The 27595-nt window shown below is 39.9% G+C and overlaps 2 protein-coding genes across 2 annotated transcripts in view; both read right to left on the bottom strand.

The window, feature by feature from the left end:
• The window catches only part of b4galt6 (UDP-Gal:betaGlcNAc beta 1,4- galactosyltransferase, polypeptide 6), a 30072-nt gene extending 6108 nt beyond the window's left edge, over nt 1-23964 (bottom strand). Inside the window, exons 1-8 of the mRNA XM_026304869.1 lie at nt 23209-23964; nt 10586-10702; nt 6352-6465; nt 4865-4989; nt 4637-4753; nt 4255-4442; nt 3972-4094; nt 2023-2124 (exon numbers count right to left, since the gene is read on the bottom strand). Of these exons, the coding sequence (XP_026160654.1) occupies nt 2023-2124; nt 3972-4094; nt 4255-4442; nt 4637-4753; nt 4865-4989; nt 6352-6465; nt 10586-10702; nt 23209-23323 (1001 nt within the window). The 5' untranslated portion in view covers nt 23324-23964. The remainder of the gene's footprint in view (nt 1-2022; nt 2125-3971; nt 4095-4254; nt 4443-4636; nt 4754-4864; nt 4990-6351; nt 6466-10585; nt 10703-23208) is intronic.
• LOC113129105 (paraneoplastic antigen Ma1 homolog) lies at nt 15035-19425 on the bottom strand. The gene is made up of 2 exons (XM_026304868.1): nt 19133-19425; nt 15035-18773 (listed from the first exon to the last, which is right to left on the bottom strand). The coding sequence occupies exon 2, from the start codon at nt 18210-18212 to the stop codon at nt 16794-16796; it is 1419 nt and encodes a 472-aa protein (XP_026160653.1). The 5' UTR covers nt 18213-18773; nt 19133-19425; the 3' UTR covers nt 15035-16793.
• Nucleotides 23965-27595: the final 3631 nt, after the last annotated feature.

Below are 27595 nucleotides of genomic sequence, written 5' to 3' on the forward strand. Positions count from 1 at the left end.
ACTCAAAAATTCCTAAAACAGCTCATTACAGTATTTTTTAATCTAGAGTACAAGAAAAGGGGGATCATTTCAGCAGTGGATAAAATTTGTGTATTTGTGGCAGCAGGATGGTATTTGGTTTGCACGAGACGAATTAAGTGTGTCTGATCATGGTGATGAAGGAAGATGTCAACCAGTGCAAACATTCTGGAAATTACATGTGGACAAAATTGTTGGTACCCTTCCATTAACACTAGAACCGCAGACACAGACTAATGGATGATTAGGGGTTTTATGATGTGAATAACTTTGAACAAAATCTACAGGTGTGACATATTTTCCTAAATATGTGTGTTTTCAGACGTTGTGAAAATATTAAAATAAAATATACACAAGTTTTGAGTACTTATTCCATGGACTACCACAGCTGTCCTGTAGACCACAGTTGGTTCCAGCTGCAGAATTACTGCCATATTAGAAATTGTAACATTTCAGTTTTGTGGGTCTGTACTTTTTTTTGTGTCATTTTATTGTTTTCCTTCTAATATTATTCTGTGTATCCTGATCTGGAGAGAGAGAGAAAGAAGAAGAAGGAGACGACTCGCTATTTTACACACCAGATTTGTAGGCTAGTAAAACAAAACAAATATGGATAGAGAAAAAATTAAGGCAATGTACTTTGTGGAAGAGGCTTTGAAAGCTTTGTGAGGTATGAGTGAGAGGAAGTCTGATGGAGGAGAGGTTTCAGGAAAGGGTTGAAGAGGAAAGGTCAGATTGAGCGTAAACCTTCATGGGAAAAAAAAATAAAAAATAAAAAATAAAAGCTGACACAGCTGTTAGTATGTCCACACCAAGTAGGGAGGGTTACTACAGACATTATTTCGTGAATACTGATTGATTTAGTATATGTAAACATATCTCCTGTAAGGGATGCAAGCAGCCCGTGGATAGAAAATATACTGTGAGGGTAGAGACCTTTTGTTGCCCCAGTTGTGTGCAATAGGTTTGGCCCAGTTGAACCAGGCGGAACTATATTGTGTTCCATGTTCATCTATTTTATTATTCTTCAAGTTAATATATTTAATTCTAATTTAATTATTATGTTCTGATTAATATGTTTTATATATCTTGAAACTTAATATTTTACTTCACAGCACATATCTATAATACATTTCAATCATTACTTCTGACCCTGTTCAACTTGAACAGGGTCCTGTGGACCTTAAGCTTCTGAACAATATGTGCAACTATAGTCACAGTATCTTCAAGCTGTTTTATAGCCTTTAACTGGCTTGTTTATCACTTTCTTTCTAATCTCCTGAGACAACTCTCTCCTTTAGCTTTCTGTGGTCCATGTTCAGTGTGGTGTACACCATGATGCCAAACAGCACAGTGACTTTTCACCCTTTAAATGGGCAGACTGACTGATTACAAGTTTGAAGACCACTGTGATGCTAATCACAGGACACACTTTAGTTTAACATGCCCCTATGATCAAATTATTTTCAATCTTTTCTAGGGGTACCATCATTTTTGTCTAGGCCAGTTTTGTTAGTTTGTTTTTTTAAATGCTTCTGTTAAACTACATTTCAAAAGCAATGTCTGATTTTCATTAGTTCATTTTCAGTAAATTTTTATGAATTATTACTTTTGTCAGTTTCAAGTTATTTCAGTGACCATTGTGGGTTTTTCTTTCTTTAATGGAAGGGTACCAACAATTTTGTCCATGTGTGCAAAAGCTTATTTTGTGTGTGTGTGTAAATTGTATTCAGTGTGTGTAGTTGGGTTCGATGGGTTTCCCTTGAGGTATTTAGTTTCATGTTCTTATTTTTTGTGCTGAAGTTCCATGTGAAATAAACCATGTTTTGACTTTGGTGCTGCAACCATAGCACACAGCTGAGAAGTATGAGCTTTTTGTAGTCCTCTTCTGTGAATTCACTTAAAGAATAACTAATTGGTAAAGTGATGTAGCTCAAATGAAAGAAAATCCTGTTTCAAACACTGTTTCTTCTTTAAAACAGAGACCTTACTGAAGTTTCTTACCTCCCGAGGAACTGAACCTCGCCTCTGTGATGGTGAGGAATTGACTTGTACTTTCCAATCTCTCCCTCTGGTCGTGTGACATTCAGACCAGCATAGTGAACCCTAAGGAAGAAGCAGGCTGCATTACTATTTCAGGTATTAAACCAATATTAGCATTAAACCTATCAGCTTCATATGCTTCATTTGAACTGAAGATTGAGCACAATTTATAGTCCACCAACCAACCATCTGCTGACAGAAACTAGAGGTCTATCTACTTAAAGGTGCATGGTAAACATATCTTCAGTCAGTTGAAAGTATAAAGCAGTCTGTTTAAAAGTTCTGGAAAAGACACATCAGTTTTGCTATAGCTCCAGTCATGGACCACTATGGCAATGATTCTGAGATTAACTCACGCACAGGTCACAGAAAGGTAACTTCCCACCAGTGGTGGGAGTAATGTAAATGTTTTACTTAAGTCAAAGGTTAGTGTAATAATACTCTGATAGACATAAAATACACGTTAAATCCTCTATTTGAAATTTTACTGAAGTAAAAGGAAAAAAGTATGAGCAGCCAAATATACTTGAAGCACCGAAAAAAAAAGTGCTTAATGGCACACGTCAGATTAATGCATTTTATATTATTGGGACATATTTATTGATGCATAATTGTGTTCATCAATTTATGCTGGTAAGCAGCTGGTAAAGGTGAAGCTAATCCTAACTTAACGCGTACAATTTGAGTTACTTTACACAGTTCATCTGATTCCAACTAGTAAATAAAGTTCTCGCCGGAACCGTGTGTCCCAATCACGTCAGCAGCTCCCAGATATAAAGCAGCAGTTCGGGTGAGCTCTTCCTTTTCTTTTCTTCAGCCTAAGCACTGAGAGCAAGATTTTCAACCATGACTTCAGCAGACTGCGGCATTATTAGAATTTGCGGCGAGTGTGGTACTGGCTACATCTTCAGGGAAGACCTGCACCCCAGCTGCGTGAACTACATGGGAGTGGAAGACACCGAGGAGAGGCCTCCTCCCTCTACTCTGTCCCCCACTCTCTCAGTTTTCCCCTTCTCTCTCCTGCTTGCACACGTCTCTTCACTTTTTTATACTCTCCGTTGCTCTGGACTGTTGACCCTAGGTACTTAAAATTCTCCACCTTCCCCTCTACTCCTGTTAACCTCATTGTTCTACCTGAGTCCCTCTCATTTACACACATGTACTCTGTTTTACTGCGGCTAACCTTCATTCCTCTCCTTTCCAGAGAGAAATTTGGCATTTAGCACCATAAAAACATATGTTGCAGCTATTTCCTATGCCACGAGAGGTTCGGCGACACATCGGTGTTCAGTCACCCACTCACCAAGCGTTTTATGAGGGGAGTGCACAGGCAGTGCCCCGTTGCAATCACCCTGGCTCTGCAATGGGACCTCCCTGTGGTTTTACGCGTGCTCACGGCCGCTCTGTTCGAGCCGTTACAGCAGGGGGTATATTTAAGGTTTAAACTATAAAAATAGGCATTTATAAGCAATTTTTTGACCACATCCAAAATTCGCAGGTGCTCCAGGAACATACCTCCCGCAAATTTCGGGGGTTTACTGTATATAGTGCCGGGTTTTTGATTCTCTTGTCGGATGGGGTCAGATGTAATGCTCATGACTCTTGCAGTGATGTCACTGCCTGTCCAATCGGTGGCCCGCAGTGTGTTGATGTCACGTTTTAGTATTGGCTCAGCTTGCTTGGAATCTCGACCAGGAGGTACTAAAAAAAAAAAAAAAATGTACCTGCTACCAGGTGCAACCCCTGACTGGAAAACCAAAAGAAAAACAGAGTCAAGTTGAGCTGAGTAGTGCTAGTGGAAAAGCCCCAAAAAATACAGAGTGAGGTTGAGTAGAGCTGAGTAGTGCTAATGGAAAAGTCTCATATGTGCTCAGTCTTCAGTGGCTTTCCAAAGCAAGTAGTCGACTAACCTGTTCCACAAGTCATCATCCTCTCCTCCCCAGCCCCAGAATGCATTTGGAAAGCCATTAATCTTGCGGAACTGCTCCACAGTGAGTCCACTCACACCACCAAAGAACTCGCTGTACGGAAGACTGGAAACATCAAAAATCAAATTAAATATAGAATCTGGACCATGGCAACAACATGGGCCAAATCTATACTGTAATATTACATCTACAATTGATTAGGGCTGGGCATTTATAATTAATTAATATTTGTAGCAAAAGATATACATTTTCATAAAACACGCACATGTACATGTATTTATCCAACTTGGCAGCAAAATGGCGTGGCATCTGACCACAACCATAGTAGTTTCTATCGTTCTCTGGTATGTGGTCAACATCATGGAAGATCAAGCAGTCCCAGTCCAAGTCCTTCATGGCCTCCAAAAATCCCACGTTAAACAGCATGGCTCTGTTGAATGGTTGACTACCACTCTAAACACACAGACACACAAATAAGTATCATATGGAGTCTTATTTAATGTCAGGAATTGCCTTCAATAGCTGAAATGGCTTTCAAACTTTATTCATAATCCACACAGCATGACCAATTATTTCATTTAGCTAAATGTTAAGACTTTGTCGTCACCATACAGTGCAGTACACACACATTCACCAACAGCCTTTACCTGTTCGATGACATAAAAGGCAAATTGAAGCCGTTGTCTCTGCAGCATGGGGATGAGGTGTTGGAAGAGGATAGGGAGATGTTCATGGCGGTTTCTAAATGGAATCAGGATAGCCACCTACAGCAAAAATATTCAAGTAAAAATGAAAACTTGATTTCTATATTTTTTTCCTCAGAAGAACCCATTCTGACATCACTGACATTATATTTGCAAAATAAATTAACTGACCTTCCAGCGAGGTCTGCAGTCCTTTGGTTCCCAATGACCTCCAAATTCAAGGTCAAAAAACTTTGAAAACTTCAGTTCTATCTCCTCCATAGGGATCTCTGTCATGTTCACTTCCATAAGGCCCTCTGTGGAAAGTTATTTTAAGGAGATTATTCCCCTTCAATAACATCATGAATATAGATATACATTTTTTTTTTTTTTTTAAAATCACTGCTCAGACAAATTTAATGCTCAAAGGAGAGGCCATAGTTTTTCTGGTTTGGCATGTGCATGTTTAATGATTCTATCACACGTTAATAACTCCTGGAGGTGCAAACTTAAATAATCTTAGTCTGAGAACTAGGTGGAGATTGCAAAGGTAGATTACTAGACACCCAGTAGCAGTATTGTGTCTGATATATAGAGAGGTATTTAATTATTACCTAGTATTCAGTGACTTTCACTATTAAACTATCAGTTTCAAAGTATAATCACATCAATTCTGCAGGTGACTTTGACTAAACCAATTTCCATAGCTAGGAATATTAATAGTCAGCAACACTGCTCATGCCAACTGAGCAACTCCAACTCAGTGTAGCGGTGGGAAAAAAAAAAATTCCAATGCATTGTTGTTCACTTTAAAACAATTCTGAATTAATGTGGAAAAGTTAATAATTGATTTTAATATTTGATTGAATAAAGTCCGCCAGTCAGATACATTTTACCACTACTGGACTACAAACGGCCTGCATGCATGTGCTCCAAGCACGTTTAGGCTGGTATGTTTACGTGTATGAACTCCATGAGAAAATGACAGAACAGACAAAAACCATACCAGCAGCACCTGCTTCATTTTGCATTTTGCAATCTACCAGCTAAGCAACTTGGCTTGGTGTACTATCTGTTATTTGTTCTTTCTTGTTTTATTGTTACACAAGAATGTTTATATTAGACCTGCTACTAAATTATATGTAGTTCTTTTGCTGTTTTGTTTTGACAGTTTTGTCTCAGGGTTCTCAGGTTCTTACTTAATTATTTATTTTTTAATGAAGAGCTGTTACTGTTGCAAAGAGTCATGTTAAAGTTTGACAAGTTTGAGGGTGCTGAAGGATGTTGTTACTGGCACTTTTTGAAAAGCAAAGTTGCACATGTAATTGTGAAGCAGATTGCCACTTTAATAAAATAATAGTAAAAAATAATTGATTCACATCACTGATTCCTGCAGATGTTTTAAAAGTAGCAAGTAAGTAAAATATGTATAGAAACATTTGATTGAAAAATCCTCTGAATCGAAATTGAACCGAATTGTGAAATGCCTGAAGTTTCCCACCCCAGAACCAAATTGTGAAATGCCTAAAGTTTCCCATCCCTAGCAGCTGATTAGATAGAAACTTTTTTTTTTGCTACATATCATGATTAGCATGTTGACTGAATGCAGCTCCTGTAAAATGTGTCTTTGAGTGATTCACTGGAGTCACTGACCCACAATCCTTGTGTGAGGTACTCACTCATAGAAGGTAATCTCTCTGGGCAGGGGAGATTCTGGGCGTAAGTGAAGTTCTCTGGGAGGTATGTAGTTGGCTGGACCAAGTATTCACTGGAGTTACTGCCATCAGGATAGTCTGCAGGAAAAACCAACATCAGGCATCAGTGTTTGGGAGACTGTGCTAATGGGTTATATGCTGCGATTTGCTGTGTTGTGCCATTGATTGGAAGCTGCAAGACTGCCATCTTTGGCAGTACAACAGTGGTGGTTTTAGCAGCTCACCTCAGTTCTTGCTTTTGGTGGCACTTCTCTAACTGTGTGTAACTTGCCTGTCAGTTTTGTAATGGTTAGGCCAATCATTAGTTTTGTTGATAATGATTTGCTCTTACTCCCACAGTTCATTTGTTACGTGTCATTTGTTAGCAGATGCTTCTCATTAATATGTATGTTTTACTTAGCCACTGCCAAGAGTAGATAAGCAGACTAACACTGTGGTTTATTATTTATCCTTTCATTAGAACAGAACTCTGAAGAGAAGTGGTTATCTTTCTGTTAGACACATTTTACTTTATTTCTTTATTGATTTGAGTTGCACCCACAAGGTCCTTGGACTGTCACTGTCATCCATTATCTTTTTGTTGTATTCTTATCGTACTTGTTGCTTTAATACATGTTTGGCACTTGTACCCTTACCATCTTTATGGGGTCTTATGTTACTTCATTCACCCACAGCAAGAACTGGGTTCAAAGCAGTTACATTAGCATCACGTAGTATATATTTTGTCCCTTCTCAGTATTGAACTAATGCTATTTTCTGAGTGCATTTGGCTAGTGTCGCTCAATGTCTTGTTGTTGGTAATCAGAGCAAGTTTAATTTAATTTCTTCATCTTTTCTTGGCATAAGTGACTTTACACTCACACATTGCAGCCTTTCAACTGTAACAGTGGTGCTTATCTTTCAAAATACTTCTATGTTTGCATATGTTAAAAACAAATTCTGTGCAGTATTATCTTAAAATAATATAACTACGTACTATACACTGGTAGAACGTACATGTGCAGGGACACAGTGCCCCCACAAACAGGCGCACACACTTAAATCCCAAACTATGGATTGATGCTCAAAAACACTTGTTTCAAGCATTTCTATTTATGACAAAGATAAACCACTAGAAATGATAAGCATAAAGATTCCCAGCTTGATGCAGTAGTCTACACTAGTAAATATAGCAAAGGAAAAAAAGCTTATTAAAAATGGAAAACAGGACTCCAGGCCCATATTCACTTTATCATCTAGAATAACAGCTTGCTGCTACACTGCTGCAAATTATTATTTTATAGTCCCCAGTCATCTGACAAAATCAGCACACATACAGGTTCATGACAACAGCTGTGAGCTCAGCAACATTGGTTCTAAAAACAGTATACACTCTTCAAGTCACTGATAGATTTATATTCAGTTCTGTTTCTTCCCAGTTGATAATCTCAGAGCCCTGACTTTCTACACGTGTGAATACTTTCACTAATTATTTCAATCTTTTGACACATGGATTCAGTGTTAACTGACTGTGTGTCCTTTTTCAAACCCCATTTTGTATTTGTTTAATGATAAGAGGAATTCTGAACTTAATGAGAATTACTATTTTGCATATGGACTCATTTTAAATAAAGTGTTTAACTTGAAGAAACCTTAAGTAATTAAGGTTTCTGAAGACATTGATATGTAGAAAAGGCTGTTATAAAATAAACCACTTTACTGTTTTAAATTATAAACAGACAAGTTGTCCTGATTAATTTAAATTCACACATGAATAGAAAAATAGGCAACTTGTGATGGTGAATGCAAATTCTGTTCCACTTTTTTTACCCAGTGGCAGTTACCAAAACACACAACAAAATGTGCAAAATGGATGAGCCTCCTATGGAAGCTCCCTGGCCATGTCATATGGCCCCAAGGAGGGGATTATCAGGCCATGCCCTCAACAAGTATACTCTCTAACCCTTACCTATTATACACCTGCATGCAAGTCTACAGGGTCATCAGATGGGCACACTCTCAATAATGGTGTTTTGTTGAGTTGAGCCCTAGATCTTACCTATCCTTGCCCCACTAGCAAGCATTTGCACACCTACCAGCCTCTTCCTGTCTCCTAATCTCCTCATCAACCAGTTTCCTGCTGTCAGCTAATGATGCTTGACTCCTGCAATGTATTTAGACCAAAATCCACAACGATACGGTACATGCCCTACAGTATCCCTCTATCTGAGAGCTGCCTGAGCCTACAAAACTGCCTCCTTTGGGTTCCACTTCTACATTTCTAGACTCTGACAACTTCATATCCAGTACTGTGAATAGCTGGGACTGTATGTATAAATTATACTGCGTGTTCATTTAAAAATACTGTTGGGGTCATGAGGTCAAAAGTACAATTGTTGTCATTGTGTAACATGATTTGAAGACAATACCATGTTTGTGTAAGATGTTTTAGCAGGTGTCTATCTTACCAGATAAACCACATAACCTTTTGACCTGTGTAAATGATGAGCTGAAACTTCTAACTGCACCCACGCATCATGTGCCTTGTTTGTTCCTCACTATAAAAATAAAGGACTGCTCAGTGAAAGGAGGCGAAAGAGAGTCAAGGTCGCATGGGGGAGAGAAGAAAGTCTCTTCTCTCCGTCTGCAACTGAGGCCTTTTTTCACTTGCAGGCATATACTCGGTACAAAGTTGTCGTGTTTCATTGCCTTCAGGGAAAAGAACCATGTCAGTGTAGCGTAAACCTGACAAATACTTTCTGTTAGACTTTAATCCATTAAATTATGTTCTACTATGTAGTTTCGTTATATTTGTCATAGTTAAGACCTGCAGAAATGTCAATAACTATCCTCTGTTTATTCATATTCTTTATCCATATCTATTTTGCACAGATTTGTAAACTTTTAATTTTTGTCTCTGAGTGATCTATTTATCTTGTAATTTGTTTTTTACTCCTGGTTGTACATGTCTTTCCATCTCTAATTCTATGTAAAAGACAGGCAGCCCAAGGCAAATTACACATTTTGTTGACTTTTAGAAGAGAAATGAGTTTGTTCACAACAGTTTTGAATTATTAGCATTGCCAGCACTGGATGACTGAGTACCCTACATACATACAGTTAAACTGGTTTAGAGGTGAAAATAGCTTCACTGAACTGACCACAAGCAAAAAGACAAACAGTAGAAAGAGAGACCCTAGCAGCAGAGTAAAAGGTAACAACGATTTGATCTGCTTTATTTTAGCCATTACCTATCAATTAAATAGGCCTGGATTGCCTTGGGATATACTGCACTTCAAATGTTAACAAACTGTTTTATTCCATGAAGTACAAATATGGCAATTAATTAAAGTAATTAAGTAAGTAAGCAATTAAAGTAACTACAACATGTACTAGTGTTTGGACATTTTTCTACTGATAGAACACACAGAACTTCATTAAAATGCTCAACCTTGATCAACTCAATTTGGGTAGTCAGCTTGAAGTGTCAGCTGATTACATTTCAAGAGCTGCAAAATTCTTCAAACATTTGGCTAACACTCAACCACCATGAGCTCCTCTTAACAACTGACTTATGATGCCTACAACGCAGGGAAGGTTCTAGGACAATATCAAAGTGTTTAAATGCTTTTAAAAAAAATGTCACAAAGAAATGGCAGTTAACAACGTTCTGCTTTGGATTTGTGTTGCAGCCAGAGAGCCAGAAAACACTGCACAGACAGATGAAAGAACGGATTCCACTAAATACTAGCGAAGTCTGGATGCAGATGATCTGCAATCAATCAAGAAAGTGAAACTGAAAAGACACTGCCTTGTACATTAGGACAACCAACAGAACTATACCATGAGAACACCAGTTAAAGCTTTTAAAATGGCTGTAACACTCCCCTGACTGCAACACTGAAAATCTATCGATAGATCTTAAACATGCTATATGTCCAAGAGTCTAAACACACCTCAGAAGTGATACCTGTCAAAATGTGCAGACTGACTTGGTGCAGTATCCAAACTTTAGCACATGCCATAATTAGTGTTTCTATTTTTAAACTTGAAGAAATAAAAAGCAACAGTGCATTAGCATCTGACAAAAAAAAAAAAAATTTTTTTGCTGTGTCCTGCCTACTACATTCCCCAAAAATCAACAAAACATACAACTGCATTTAGCCAAGAAAAACTGCAAACCACTGCCCAGTTCATAAAAAGTGTGTGCATCACTTACCTGTACCATTAAGTGTACTGTTCTTGTTGGTATACAGTCGGATCATCTGGCCGAAAGTCCTCACATTGTCCCTCAACATGATGCCCTGAGCCTGCACCATGAAGAAGTATGTGTTGGCTGACGAAAAGGAAAAAGAGATTTTTATCTCATTGACTTATTCCATTATATATATTTACTTGCATTGGCTTAATGTAGCGCACTGCCAAGAGCTATTACATGCACTGACCTAACTTGTTTGGCTCTGAGCTGTTTGTCATTGCTTTGCCAGGACACTAGAGGTTATTTACTATAGAACCACATAAGGAAGGCTGTATCACTTTTTCTTGAAGTCTTAGTTATTGTCAGACACTATGGTTGCCAATACTATTTCTCACTATGTCATCATTCATTAGATAGGGAATTCTACTTCTCATTTAAACAACACTTTGGATAAAGACTAGTAAAATATCGAGTCTGGTCTGTAATTTCATTTCCATATACAGTGGGTACGGAAAGTATTCAGACCCCTTTAAATTTTTCACTCTTTGTGTCATTGCAGCCATTTGCCAAAATCAAAAAAGTTCATTTTATTTCTCATTAATGTACACTCAGCACCCCATCTTGACAGAAAAAAATCAGAAATGTAGAAATTTTTGCTAATTTATTAAAAAAGAAAAACTGAAATATCACATGGTCATAAGTATTCAGACCCTTTGCAGTGACACTCATATTTAACTCACATGCTGTCCATTTCTTCTGATCCTCCTTGAGTTCTGCTCCTTCATTGGAGTCCAGCTGTGTTTAATTAAACTCATTGGACTTGATTAGGAAAGGCACACACCTGTCTATATAAGACCTTACAGCTCACAGTGCATGTCAGAGCAAATGAGAATCATGAGGTCGAAGGAACTGCCCAAGGAGCTCAGAGACAGAATTATGGCAAGGCACAGATCTGGCCAAGGTTACAAAAGAATTTCTGCAGCACTCAAGGTTCCTAAGAGCACAGTGGCCTCCATAATCCTTAAATGGAAAAAGTTTGGGACGACCAGAACTCTTCCTAGACCTGGCCGTCCAGCCAAACTGAGCAATCGTCGGAGAAGAGCCTTGGTGAGAGAGGTAAAGAAGAACCCAAAGATCACTGTGGCTGAGCTCCAGAGATGCAGTAGGGAGATGGGAGAAAGTTCCACAAAGTCAATTATCACTGCAGCCCTCCACCAGTCGGGGCATTATGGCAGAGTGGCCCAACGGAAGCCTCTCCTCAGTGCAAGTGTAACCCATGCTCACACAGCATGTACTGTAGGGCTATACCGCAGCTGACTGCGACACAAAAGAATGGGTTCGTTACGGAGCCTATAGTGTGTGACTGAGAAAACAAATAGGACAGGATAAATTGATGGTGTTCCACATTGATATATTCAAAGGTTAACTTGAAATAATAACAGGCAATGCACAAATAAATCATATATGGGAACCACACAAAAAAAATAAATACATTCACACAGCGCAGTTCAACTTCAGATTTGTGAATCCGGCAAGTTCATAATAATAGAGTTCTTCATTTCCTTTAGTCCGATCGGTTCCGTCCTTAGTTCATTTATTTGTCCAAAGTAACTTAATCCATAATCCAGATAGAAGAGGGGAGAAGAAAAGAATGAATCCTACCAGCTCGCCACTTGTAACCAGTACAAGACTTCATCCCTTCCAAGTTACTTGTTTGGTCGCGGGTTACCGCGGCCAATCAGGGAAGGTCCTTGGAAATCAACTGACTTGCTCACGTGACAGGGGTTACAGGTTCCCCCCCTGTTGCCATGTACGTCCCTGTACGTGGTGGTTGACAGCGGATGACTGACAGAGGAGGGGTGCTATTGGGAAGCTCATCCTCCAAAGTGTGGCTAAACCCAGTTGTTAACCCATGGAACAGTGACTGTATACTTTTTAGAATTGGTTGTCCTAGTTTGCTATACTGAAAGCGATCTGGGGGTTTCTGTGTTCGTGTCAAGGTCCTTACAGGCAATTCAGAGTTCAAGGAGTCAGAACCACAAGACTGATTAGCAGCAGATGAAGGACTAAATTTAATTGGTGACTCAATTTCGATTTCATCCTCTGAAGAGGGACTTCTTTTTGAGTTTACAATTTCATCGTCTCCAACGGGGGTTTTAGATTGAGGATCCGGTTGTTCTGCTGGTACCAGATGCTCAGGGACCACATCAGACAGTTGGGTATCAGATGATGTGGCTTTATGAACAGTAGAAGGTTTTGGCAGGTGCATCACAGTAGTAATTTTTGTAGGTTCAGTAATAATTGATTCATACCAATGAGATGGTATCACTTCATCATCCTCATCCGAAGAACACACACAGGATTCATCTGGGTGCTTTAACAATGTTGCTCTCTTCGAATTTCTTTTAGAGGTTGAGAGTTTGGTTACTGTAGCATCAGAGATGTATCCACAAGGTAATAGAAGACCTCGGTGTAACGTTCTGATGGGTTTGGTTTGTCTTTCTGGCCGAACTGTGTAAACTGGAAGTTTTCCAGCTTTTTTCACAACCAGATATACTTCAGGTTTCCACTTATCTGCAAGCTTGTGCTTCCCTCTGAGCTTTACATTGCGGACCAGTACTCTGTCGCCAATCTTAAGTTCAGATGGAATGATATATCGATCAAATCGGGCTTTATTCTTTTTCATGATTTTCTCGGCATTGTCCATAGCAATCTTGTAACTTTTTTCCAGATTTTCCGGGGTTGTCGTCCAAACATGAGTTCGTATGGAGAAAATTTGGTGACACTGTTCTGGGTACAATTGTACGCATGAACTAATGTTTTCACATAATCTTTCCAATGTGTCTTATCATCAATGCTTAATGTTCCTAGAATATCCAAAAGTGTCCTATTAAAACGTTCTACTGGATTAATCCGTGGATGATATGGAGTGGTATGTATCTTTTGGATTCAAGCCATCTTGCAAAGTTCTTTTATTGTTCTGGATTCAAACTCTGGTCCTTGATCACTGTGAAGTTTTTCAGGTATTCCATAAGGAACCACGAAATTTTCCCAGAGACATTTTGCAACAGTTTTGGCTTTTTGGTTGGGAGTAGACACAGCTACAGCATATTTGGTAAAATGATTCGTGATCACAAGTACAGTCTGGGTTTTACTTTTGTCGGGCTCCAACGAAAGAAAATCCATACACACAAGTTCCAATGGTCGAGATGTATGGATATTGACCAGAGGTGCAGCTCGTTCAGGTAAAGCTTTTCTTCTGATACATCTTTCACATGTTTGGACCTTTTTCTGTACATCATTTGCCATTTTTGGCCAATAGAACCTACTGCGGACCAAGTCAAGCGTGCGTTCAACACCCAAATGTCCCATTCGATCATGTAGGTCAGTTAATACTTTAACTCGAAATTCCTGGGGCAACACTAACTGGTAAGTGCTCTGGTCTCCCACTCTTCGCCTTCTCACAAGAATGTTATTTTGGAGCTCCAAACGATGACGTTCTCGAAGGAAAAGGGGGAGTTCCACTAGTTCATCCCTCAAGGTTGGAGGTGGGGTCTCCCCAGTTTCTAGTAATGTTATTATGTGCCTCAGGGTTTGGTCTTCTCTCTGTTTAGCCGCGAGTTCAGTGTTCGTCAGCTGTTCATTGGAACCAAACTGGGTATCATTGACAAAACTGTCAGGTAGACTGTCAATGTGTGCGGACAATGACTGGATCAAAGCTATATTAGAGCCGTCAGCATTGCTGTAGATTAGCTGGCGGTCACTTATAGCCTGCACTACATGTTGATCAATGTTGATGAGGGAGGGTTCCCTTAGATGGTGTTGGGAAAATTTTAAAATTCTTTCCCTTTCTTTTTGGAACCTTGGATCATTTAGTAGCGCTCCTTGTGGTCTACGTGAAAGTGAGTCAGCATCCAAATTCTGCTTACCAGGTCGATATATAATTTGGAAGGAGAAGGTTGATAAAGCAGATAACCATCTGTAACTGGTTGCATCCAGCTTAGCAGAGTAAGCAGATATGTCAGTGGGTTGCTGTCAGTAACCACTGTAAAATGGGTACCATATAGATAGTCATGGAATTTTTCAGTCACAGCCCATTTTAAAGCTAGGAACTCCAGCTTATGTGCAGGGTATTTCGACTCACATCGTGAAAGACCACGACTAGCATATGCAATCACCCTCTTTTGACCTTGTTGCTCCTGGTATAAAACAGCTCCAAGACCTGTGGAACTGGCATCTGTATGAAGCAGGTAAGGTTTTTGTGGGTCGGCGAAAGCAAGAACAGGTGCTGAGGTGAGTTTGGAGATTATGGTTGTGAAAGCAGTTTGACATGCAGGTGTCCAACGTCCACCGAATGACTCTCTTGGATCTAGGTATCTGTCTCGTTTAATAGTTGAGTTAAATTTTTTCTGAGAAGGGGGATATCCAGCAGTGAGGTCATGTAAAGGGTTTACAATTGTGGAATAACCTTCTACAAACCGGCGATAATATCCAGCGAAACCCAAGAAGGAACGCAGTTCTTTCAAGGTTTTTGGGATTGGCCAAGATTTGAGTGTTTCTATTTTTTCAGGATCTGTTTGGACTCCCTCTTTTGACACAACATGCCCTAGATACCTTACTGACGTCTGGAAAAACACACACTTCTCCACTGACAACTTGAGTCCAAATTCTTTTAGTCGATTTAGAACCTTAAATAATCTCTTCTCATGTTCTTCAAGCGTGGGTGAAAAAACAATAAGGTCATCAATAAAAACCAAGACTTCTTTCAAGTTCATTTCTCCCATACATTTTTCCATTAGTCGCTGAAAGGTACTGGGGGCGTTTGTGACCCCCTGTGGCATGCGGTTGAACTCCCAAAATCCCAGTGGACAGACGAAGGCTGTTTTGCATTTGTCCCCTTCTTCCATTTCAATTTGGTAGTATCCCGATTTTAGATCAAGAACAGAGAACCACTCGGCCCCTGAGAGAGCTGTAAATGTGTCTAACTTTGGCAGTGCATAAGCATCTTTGATGGTTTGTATGTTCAGTTTTCTGTAGTCTATACAGAGTCGCACACTCCCATTTTTCTTTCTCACAACAACAATGGGTGATGCAAATGGTGATTCTGATTCCCTGATGACTCCACTCTCAAGAAGTTCACGCAGATGTGTACGTACCGCATCCAGGTCCTGTGGATGGATGGGTCTGGGGCGTTGCTTGAATGGAGTAGGATCAGAAAGTTTAATCTGATGTTTAACCTTGCTTGTTTTCCCAAAGTCGAGTTCGTGTTTGGCGAAAACTTCTGGAATGTTGTTGAGCTTTTCAATGATACGATTCTTCCAGCAAGATGATAAAGGTGAATCACCAAAGTTGAAGTCAATTGTTGGAGTGTGGGATGATTTCTTTTCTTGTAGGCATTTCTCTTCGTGTAAGCTCTGTTTTGACACAATAGACTGGATAGCACTGACCTCTGCAATGATTGCATGGTCGGTCTCATTGGAAATAACCACAGGTAGACAATATGGCCGACACTGAGGGAAATCGACAATGCAAGACTGAACCATTAAGCCTCCAGGCAATGGGAAGGAAGTTGGGTGTTCAACAGTAACCACCTTTTCAGCTTGAAGGGAACAAGTGATAGCTGATCCTTCCAGGGCAACAGTTTGTCTGGCTGGAATGGTCTGTGAACTCTCTGCATGCAACTTTACAACACCATGATGGTTTTCTTTGGCCAATTTATGTTTTAGCTCCAGAATCTTCAAGACAGTCCGGTACCCCTGCTGAACGGGATTAAAGACATGCTGTCTTGATAAATATTTGTCATATGCACGTTCAAGGGTATTTGTACCAATAAGTACAAAAGGTTGGGAAACCCGAAAATCAGGCACTACCAAGGCAAGGGTGTCAACATCAATGGGTGCACCAAGAAATTCAGGGGGAAATGTAACAGTAAGTCCCACATAACCAAGATACGGAACAGCCTGACCATTAGCCCCTTCCACTTCCAGAAGATCATTTAGAGGTTGTATTTCTTGGTCTGACAAATGATCGGTATAAAAAGAGAAGGAAATTGTGGTAACCTGAGAGCCTGAGTCCAATAAACAATTAAAAACTGTGCCCTTGATAATGACTTGAGCCGTACTTCTCACACCAATCAGTCCCTTCGGCAAGGTAGTAGGACAAGACTTATATTTGTATGTGGGACATGAATCAGCAGCAGCCTCTGCCTGTCCCTGCTCAGAGACCGCTTTTAGTTTAATGATTTGTTATTTTTAGAATCCCACACTTGCCGTCTCTGTTGTAGTTGTTTTTTCTTTTGCACAACAAGCGCAGGGTTAGGGGGATTATTGCAACCAGCGGATATGTGCCCCTCTTCCCCACATTTAAAGCAGTAATTAGGTTTGGGTCTGGAAAAACCAGAAGGGGGAAAAGTACTGCCAGAATGTGGTTTGGCTGCTCTACTCGGTGGTGGAACTGGCTTTGAAGATTGGGATTTCCGTGATAGCAAGGCGGACATTTGACTTTGCAGCTGCTGCATCTGTTGCTTCAGTTCATTGATGGTGCGCATCTCAGAGTGACCACAAGAACATGCACTTTGTGAATGAACATTGACCCGAGGCTTTAAGGCAGTCATATGTCTTTTCATGAGACTATCCTTAGTTAGCTGCCTATCTTCTTCTGTTCGAAGTAAAAACAAAAATTCAGGAAAGGATGGAGGATTTCTTCTCCTTTGCTCCAATTGTAATTTGTTTATGACGGTGTTATCCCAACAGCCCCGACAGAACTGCTTAAGCAGATGTTTATCCAGATCCACAGACGCGATACCACCTTGTTTCACCACGGTATTTAAGGTAAGTTGCAATCGCTGCAAGTAAGCAGAAGGGGTTTCACCTGGATCTTGAAATGTATTTAAAAATTTAGCAAACAGCTCCTCTCCATCCTGGACAGTTGCAAAAGCTGAGTCCAAAACTCTTAGGTAGACTTCAGGCAGCGTGTCTGGTCCCAACCCTTTAACCACATCGGCTGCGGGAGACAGTAAGCTTTCTAGAATTCTGCGAGTGACCAGCACAGATGGCAAGTTGTGATCCACCAGCAGCAATTCAATGTGGGATCTCCGGGTCTCATAATCCATTTCATTATTGGGTTTTGGACTTTTTCCAGAAAAGGAACGAAGTCGAATAGAAGAATTTAAATCACTTGTTCTGATGAGATGTTCAACCACCACTTTCTGAACTTCAGGGGGGTTTAAATCATTCGGGTACATGGACAGTCTGGGCGGTGCTAGCAATGGCCCCGCTTGTTCAGGTAAGGAACTCCTGCCTGCAGGCTCAGAATGTATACTTTGTAATCTACAGGGGGTTTTGACTCCTGCTGTGGCTGGGCTTTCATTGCTAAGTGCTTTAACACAATAAACAGTGTCAGAGTCGGTCTCAGATTGGTAAGTATATGGTAATATTGGATTTAAAGCGGTCATTGCAGAACGGTGAGTATATTCAACGATCAGGTTGTTATAAAATAAACTATTTGAATCATCCACAAAAGTAATTTTCTTTATCGAACCATATCGTTTAAGGCAATCGATTATTTCATCATCTTTCTCCGTATTTGTCACACCAGAGACAATTACAGAATGTGCAACATTCACCCCAGCCTCTTCAATAAAGTTCATTTTGAAAAAATAATATCACCAACAATTATACTCAATCAATCGATACAGTCACACAACAGCAAGGCTCCTGGCTAGCTCGCCAAGTGTAACCCATGCTCACACAGCATGTACTGTAGGGCTATACCGCAGCTGACTGCGACACAAAAGAATGGGTTCGTTACGGAGCCTATAGTGTGTGACTGAGAAAACAAATAGGACAGGATAAATTGATGGTGTTCCACATTGATATATTCAAAGGTTAACTTGAAATAATAACAGGCAATGCACAAATAAATCATATATGGGAACCACACAAAAAAAATAAATACATTCACACAGCGCAGTTCAACTTCAGATTTGTGAATCCGGCAAGTTCATAATAATAGAGTTCTTCATTTCCTTTAGTCCGATCGGTTCCGTCCTTAGTTCATTTATTTGTCCAAAGTAACTTAATCCATAATCCAGATAGAAGAGGGGAGAAGAAAAGAATGAATCCTACCAGCTCGCCACTTGTAACCAGTACAAGACTTCATCCCTGGAAGGGGGAAGGGGGAAACATCTAGGAGGAAAAAAAAACCTGACCTGTGGAGGCCAGTATCATCTCTTGTTTAAATTCATCACCGGTGACAAAACATTAACATTCAATTAGGACAATTAGCGTAGTTACACTTGATTCAGTCTATTCATTCCATAACAATCAACAATTTTAAACGTAGTTTACTCTCAGCTGCGCAGCCGTTATCGTTCATACAATTACACAAATTTCAGTTCAGTACTATAAATTCCTTTAGGGAGAAATTAGACTACATTAAAAGAGGTTATTGAGTAAAGTACCCCAACACACTGGTTTACATCCTATGGCATTCACTTCTTCCACTGTCAGAAGAAAAGAAACACCGACGCTAACAATAACTAAAACCATCGAATCACACAGAACTCACCGTTGCGTTACTGCAATTGATCGCTTATCTTAGCATCTTGACGAAAGAAGGGATTTCGTTCATTCCCTCTATGCGCTTTCTCTATAACCACAGCCACAGCGGAGCCACATGTCAGCCAACTTTCTTCCGTGTATCGCGTCTCATTTATATTACGCGGGTTACCGCGGCCAATCAGGGAAGGTCCTTGGAAATCAACTGACTTGCTCACGTGACAGGGGTTACACAAGACACATGAAAGCCCGCATAGAGTTTGCCAAAAAACACATGAAGGACTCCCAGACTATGAGAAATAAGATTCTCTGGTCTGATGAGACCAAGATTGAACTTTTTGGTGTTAATTCTAAGCGGTATGTGTGGAGAAAACCAGGCACTGCTCATCACCTGCCCAATACAATCCCTACAGTGAAACATGGTGGTGGGAGCATCATGTTGTGGGGGTGTTTTTCAGCTGCAGGGACAGGACGACTGGTTGCAATTGAAGGAAAGATGAATGTGGCCAAGTACAGAGATATCCTGGAAGAAAACCTCTTCCAGAGTGCTCAGGACCTCAGACTGGGCCGAAGGTTCACCTTTCAACAGGACAATGACCCTAAGCACACAGCTAAAATAACAAAGGAGTGGCTTTGGAACAACTCTGTGACCGTTCTTGACTGGCCCAGCCAGAGCCCTGACCTAAACCCAACTGAGCATCTCTGGAGAGACCTGAAAATGGCTGTCCACCAACGTTCACCATCCAACCTGACAGAACTGGAGAGGATCTGCAAGAAAGAATGGCAGAGGATCCCCAAATCCAGGTGTGAAAAACTTGTTGCATCATTCCCAAGAAGACTCATGGCTGTACTAGCTCAAAAGGGTGCTTCTACTCAATACGGAGCACAGGGTCTGAATACTTATGACCATGTGATATTTCAGTTTTTCTTTTTTAATAAATTAGCAAAAATTTCTACATTTCTGTTTTTTTCTGTCAAGATGGGGTGCTGAGTGTACATTAATGAGAAATAAAATGAACTTATTTGATTTTGGCAAATGGCTGCAATGACACAAAGAGTGAAAAATTTAAAGGGGTCCGAATACTTTCCGTACCCACTGTATGTATCTAATAGATTTTGCTGGATAGCAAACTTGCTGTGTGGTTGGAAAAAATGTATTGATTGATGTGACAAGAGGCAGCATGATGTGTACTGTTGCTATCCAGCAAGAAGGCTTCTGGGTTTGAATCCTGTTTGACCTAGAGTGTGGAGTTTCAGTATCATTGTGTATCATGTAGACACAGTATCCCTGTGTCTACATGGGTTTTTTTTTTCAGATACTCTGGCTTCCTCCCACAGTTCAAATACATGAGCTGTGTTGTTATTAGAGTTGCTTCTTCACCATTCCTAGAAGTCTTCAGTGCAAACTTGCTTGGGTTGGCAGCCTGACAGTCCTCAAAACTACCCCATTTGAAGTGTACTGTGGTTAATTAGTACTGTGAATAGCTGGGACTGTATGTATAAATTATACTGCGTGTTCATTTAAAAATACTGTTGGGGTCATGAGGTCAAAAGTACAATTGTTGTCATTGTGTAACATGATTTGAAGACAATACCATGTTTGTGTAAGATGTTTTAGCAGGTGTCTATCTTACCAGATAAACCACATAACCTTTTGACCTGTGTAAATGATGAGCTGAAACTTCTAACTGCATCCACGCATCATGTGCCTTGTTTGTTCCTCACTATAAAAATAAAGGACTGCTCAGTGAAAGGAGGCGAAGGAGAGTCAAGGTCGCATGGGGGAGAGAAGAAAGTCTCTTCTCTCCGTCTGCAACTGAGGCCTTTTTTCACTTGCAGGCATATACTCGGTACAAAGTTGTCGTGTTTCATTGCCTTCAGGGAAAAGAACCATGTCAGTGTAGCGTAAACCTGACAAATACTTTCTGTTAGACTTTAATCCATTAAATTATGTTCTACTATGTAGTTTCGTTATATTTGTCATAGTTAAGACCTGCAGAAATGTCAATAACTATCCTCTGTTTATTCATATTCTTTATCCATATCTATTTTGCACAGATTTGTAAACTTTTAATTTTTGTCTCTGAATGATCTATTTATCTTGTAATTTGTTTTTTACTCCTGGTTGTACATGTCTTTCCATCTCTAATTCTATGTAAAAGACAGGCAGCCCAAGGCAAATTACACATTTTGTTGACTTTTAGAAGAGAAATGAGTTCGTTCACAACAGTTTTGAATTATTAGCATTGCCAGCACTGGATGACTGAGTACCCTACATACATACAGTTAAACTGGTTTAGAGGTGAAAATAGCTTCACTGAACTGACCACAAGCAAAAAGACAAACAGTAGAAAGAGAGGCCCTAGCAGCAGAGTAAAAGGTAACAACGATTTGATCTGCTTTATTTTAGCCATTACCTATCAATTAAACAGGCCTGGATTGCCTTGGGATATACTGCACTTTAAATGTTAACAAACTGTTTTATTCCATGAAGTACAAATATGGCAATTAATTAAAGTAATTAAGTAAACTAGCTGCTTTGATGGTGACTCACACGTTAACCAGTTAATTAGTAAGACATATTCACATCACCTGCTGTTTCACACACACATCTAAAGGAAAACAATTTTCAAAACTTTCTCCTCTTAAATGTGCAACTTGTACAGATAACTCACACCCAGTGGGTCAGTGCAATTTCAAAAAACATATGATTTAAAAAAAAAAAAAACAAATTTATCCAAAAGGTTATTTTTCAGCTGTAGTCCCTTGGCCTTGATGTTATGGGTAAACACTACAAATGCCCTTCTGTCTAGGATATTACTGTACAGTCACTATTCTGACAATAATTGATAGTTGACCAGTGTCACAGAGACATGCTTTCGAGCCTCCCACAAAGAAAACAGGCTAAACATCTAAATATACCTTACTACTGATCTTGTCCTGATCTCTCTTAGAAAAATAAATGTGTATATGGCCTGCTGCAGGAGAAAAAACTGGAAAAACTAAATGTGAGAGTTCTTCGTTAAAACCTTTACTGTTATCACACAGTGTGTGGGGATTACTTGTTTTTATGTTTTCTGTTTATCTTATCATCAGTGTGTTTAACAAGGAAATGGGAAAAAAATATATTGGTCTGGGTTTCCCACAAATTAAGCAGCCAGCAGGTTTGCAAGCACAGATGCAGCTATTTGAAGAACCTGCTGCAAAAAGCATGTGGCCAGCTAAAGCAAAAGCAATAGCTAATAAGTTGATTAATTAAAATTAACCGTTTCATGAGCAGAGATGCACAAGAGTTCACACATAAAATTAGCCCTTATAATGCCTATGTGAAATCATTACTTCAGCAGTATGTTGAAAATATGTGTCACTAGCAGTGAATTCACATTTACAGTATCATCTGTGATTATAACGACTGTAGCATTTGCTTCCGTTCAGTACAATACAACCCAGGAACAGACATTCTCACAGCAAATGATACAGTGTAAATGTAGAAAACAAAACGTTATGTCTATATCATCGTTTCTTTTCAGATCTGCAATAAAGTCGTCAGTGTCTACCTAATCTCAGCGCATTCAATGATATTCCACCATCGTTACATGGATACCAGCGGCTGCCAGGCAAAAGCCTGCACCATCAGTCCTGGTTGTCCTCCGTGTAACTCTGGAGTACTGGCGAGTGTGTAAAACCCAGCCATGAACTGGTGGAACCTGTCTGTGCTGCTCTGCAGATTACCTTTAGTTAACATTAGCAGTGATTCACACAGTTCATTTATTCACAAGTCTGTTTTGCAACGCTTTCTTAAGTGGATATCAAGTATAAATCCAAAACGAGTAGACAAGATTTAGGCGATGTTTAATCCCCCTTCCACCGGGAGCCTCGTATTGTTGTTTTCCAGTAAAAATTAGCGAGATGTAGGCCTAGGGTGGACCGTTTAGCTGCTGGCTAAGTTAGTTAGCCTGTTAGCTGTTTTGGCATTAGCGGACTGTGACTGCAGCTGGAACTCGTTGGGCTCTAGAGGATAATCTAAACATAATCACATTAACGGTTGCCGTGTGAAGTGTTTAGTGTAAGCTTCTGTTAACTAACCTATTCCTGGAGCCACATAAATGAAGTACAGACAAGTGGTGGACATAGAGAAGAAGAATATGAAGGCCAGAAACGATCGGTTGGACATTCGCAGCAGCCGCCTCCAGGTCACCATTTTGGCTTAGGCCCGCTTCTCTTTCTCCGATAAGAATCCCATAAAATACTTTGAAGTTAAAAAGTCCTCGAATAGATAGGCAACAAAACAAACTGTGTGTTCATGGAACAGACTGCCCTGTTGATGCCCAGAGACGCAGGGCGGAAAAGGCTAACGTTTAGCGGCGCTAGCTGCCCTGATTCCTCCTGCCAAGAAATTTCCAGATGTTACAACAGGCCTGTATTGTTTCTATCAGGCTACCGAGACCCTCCTGGAGCACCGTCGGTCGGGCATACTGAAAGACACTGGAAACCAAAAGCTTAGAGGTAATACTACTTAACGATACTCATTGTAGTCGTCCATGGTTACGGAGTCGCCAGCGAGGCTTTTCCCGCTAGCATGTAAGGTTGGTCAGTGAAGGGGGCAGGACCGCCCTGCCTTCTCCCACACAGTCTAGTGGCGGCCGGTGCGACGTTTCCAGCACAGTGCTTCACCAAACTGCTCACACAGGAGTCCAGTCATACCACCCTGTAACTCCACACTGCTTTCTCACGAATGTGCCGTTCAACGCACATAAGTGCCGGACGACATATTATAGATGAACTCTTTAAAAGCGATATCTGATCTGTCTCCTTTCCATTTTCTGCTGGCACTGCAGAGACCATTTCCGGTGGGTGTAACACCGCCCCTCCTCCACGTCGCCATGGAGACCACGTGTATGCGGTGGGAAGATCAGTCTTCTTGCAGCGCCATTTCTTTCGCTTTTTAAGTACATTTTTCCATCAAGCGTACGTGTAGAAATGGACACAGAAAAGCATAAAGACAAAATGTAATTGCTATTGTAGCCTAATTAACACTAGTCAACATTAGTGTGAATCTACTTCAGTGTGAATGCTGCTGTGTCTTTATTATTATTAGTGGGAGAGCTTCAGCTTATGTTATCTTCGCTCTTTATTATTAGTGGGAGAGCTGGTAGCTATGTTATCTTCGCTCTTTATTATTAGTGGGAGAGCTGGTAGCTATGTTATCTTCGCTCTTTATTATTATGTTACCTTCTCTCTTTATTATTTTTTTATTAGTGGGAGAGCTGATAAAGCTGATAAGCGCTTCACTTATTAGTTTTTTTATTTCGACCTTTTCTTCGGTCGCTATCTTCATCCAGACGCTTTGGGCTAGAAACTCAAACGTTAAAACGTGCATTCTGCTATTACTTTTCTTCTTTTTAACTTTTATACTTTTTGTTATATTTTTATAATGGTTTTCTATGGAGAAAACTTTCAACTTCCATGAAACTTTCCTCTTTATTTGAGCTTCCCAAATCGTCATACTTTGGGCGAGAAACGTCATTTAAACTTTAAACCAGTCTAGTCCCTTTAAACTTTTAGTCTGTAAATCAGATTTTTTTTTTTTCAATTTTTGCTCATTTTTCAACTTCAATTCAATTCAATTCAATTCAATTTTATTTGTATAGCGCCAAATCACAATGCAAATCATCTCAAGGCACTTTACAAAAACTAAAACTAAAAACCCAACAAATCCCTTATGAGCAAGCACTTGGCGACAGTGGAGAAGATAAACTCCCTTTAACCGAAGAAAAAACCTCCAGCAGAACCGGGCTCAGTTTGGGCGGCCATCTGCCTCCACCGGTTGGGGTAAGTGGATAGAGCAGAGAGAAAAGAACAGCACCAATAAACAACAAATAGACACTGCAGGTTGGTGGGGCCAGTAACTGCACATCAGCGATATACAGCTCTAGGACCAGGGACACCTGCAGAAGGTACAGAGAGAGAGGGAGCTCAGTGCACCGATGGTCCTCGGGCAGTCTAGGCCTATAGCAGCATAACTAAGGGATGGTTCAGGGTTACCTGAAGTCAGCCCTAACTATATGCTTTGTCAAAAAGGAAGGTTTTAAGTCTAGCCTTAAAAGTACAGAGAGTGTCTGCCTCCTGAACCCAGACTGGGAGCTGGTTCCACAGGAGAGGAGCTTGATAGCTAAAGGCTCTGCCTCCCATGCTACTTTTGGAAACTCTGGGAACCACAAGTAGACCTGCACTCTGAGAGCTAATCGCTCTATTGAGATAATATGGTACTATGAGGTTTTAAGGTATAGAGGAGCTTGATCATGAATGGATCTTTATGTGAGAAGAAGGATTTTAAATTCTATTCTGTATTTTACAGGGAGCCAATGAAGAGAAGCTAATATAGGAAAAATATGATCTCTCTTACTAGTTCCTGTCAGGACTCTGGCTGCAACATTCTGGAGTAACTGGAGGCTTTTTATGGAGATACTGGGACATCCAGATAGTAATGAGTTACAGTAATCTAGCCTTGAGGTAACAAATGCATGGACTAGTTTTTCTCCATCATTTTGAGACAGGATGTTCCTAATTTTGGCAATGTTGTGCAAGTGAAAGAAGGTAATTCTAGTTTTATGTGTGAGTTAAAGGACATGTTCTGGTCAAAAATAACTCCAAGGTTTTTCACAGCAGTGCTGGAGGCCAGGGCTATGCTATCTAAAGTAGCTATAATTTTAGAAAAGCTAGTTCTGAGGTTTTTAGGCCCAAATACAATAACTTCTGTTTTCACTGAATTTAAAAGTAAAAAGTTACTGGTCATCCAGGCCTTTATGTCAATTAGACACGCTTGAAATCCGGTTAACTGGTTTTTGTTATCAGGTTTTAGAGATAGATACAGCTGAGTGTCATCTGCATAGCAGTGGTAATTAATAGAGTGGCTCCTAATAACATTACCTAAAAGAAGCATGTACACATCTGACTGTTCTGTTTTTCTGTTCAATAAGAGGAGTGGTCTTAATTTTTATTAGGTTTTTATGAATAACTCCTCTTGTGTTAACTTTTGATTTATATGTTTGAGGGGCAGACACAATCTCTATGTGATTTGAGGGGGGTGAAGAATGAGGGAGAAACTAACCCAAACCAGCCAATGGTGTGTGGAACCTGTTGAGTGCAAAATTTATATGTATTATGTAACACTTCAATATGACATTTACTTGTTTTATTTTTTACTAAATGGGCATTTTTGTTGGTTTATTACCAAATACTAGAAATGCTATTGTAACTTTGTATATTAGATACATGGTAGCTATGTTGAAGCATTTCCACCCGCACCATTTAAAGAGCACTTGTCTTGTTATGTAATTCATGTATTGACTTAAGTGATTGGATTTAAATATTTAAAATATAATTTTTCTATTCAAAATTTACCTATTGGTACAGGTTTAAAACAGAACCCATTCAAACATATACATCATAAATACAGTAATTCATTTAATGTTAAAGGTACAGTGTTAAAAGCACAAGTAGTATACAGTCCATGATACCAAGGAAATACAATAAGATTAAAGTGCATATATTTTATGGCTGGTTTATTTGTCAATGTATCTGAAGTCAAGTTGATGTTTGAATATGTTAAAGAATAAATCTTCTTGTTGTGACCATCAGCTCAGCACATGTCTGTGCTGTAGTGTATTTATCACAGACTATATGCCCTCTGAGCTGAACCTTATAGGAGCAACATGCCTTTCCTGACACAACCTCAGTAACTGAGGCAAGCAGCCCCAGGTCCTCCAAGTTGGTTTCCCATCCAAGTACTAACCAGGCACAGCCCTGCTTAGCTTCTAAGATAGGACACTATCAGGCAGTTTCACACGGGTGCAGCCACCTTCCTTTGGCACAAATAAAGTATAAAAAGAACTTACTGTAACTGTAGATCAGATGTACACAAATGTTCCAGAGGAATTTTGGACAATTCTTCTTTACAGAACTGCTGCATAGTCTCAACTATGATTTTAAACTTTGGCACTGACAAATGACACTTGGCACTGAAAACAAAACCAGAACTGAAAAATAAAACACTAGAACTGAGTCGTTTGTACTGAAAAAAAACATTGTCTTTGAAAAAAGTATTAATACTCCAAAAGCCAAATTTATTCTAATGACGGCACTTCCTGCTGCTCACACTCAGTAGTAGCCTAAAGGTATTACATATGACAGAGTCAGACTAGTTGTTTCCCCATTTCTATTTTGAAGTTCTTGATGAATATACCCTTAGATATTTAAGGACTTTATACTGGTAGCAAAAAGCCCAACATTACACATGAAGCATTGATGAAGTGCTGTTGTGGTTTGCCAGTTCTACCTAACAATACATGCGCTGCACCGTGTTGACATCTTGAAATGGTTTTGAATGATCCCAAACTTTGGACATTTTCTGCCTTTTATGGACAGTTTTGCTCTCTGCCATGGCACCAACTTTTCATACTGAAATGCGCTG

The sequence above is a fragment of the Mastacembelus armatus genome, chromosome 4 (assembly GCF_900324485.2).
Source record: "Mastacembelus armatus chromosome 4, fMasArm1.2, whole genome shotgun sequence".
Lineage (NCBI taxonomy): Eukaryota > Metazoa > Chordata > Actinopteri > Synbranchiformes > Mastacembelidae > Mastacembelus > Mastacembelus armatus.

What these genes read in the sequence shown, in the direction of transcription:
- LOC113129105 (XM_026304868.1), bottom strand. Translation starts at nt 18,212, where the DNA reads ATGAACTTTATTGAAGAGGCTGGGGTGAATGTTGCACATTCTGTAATT.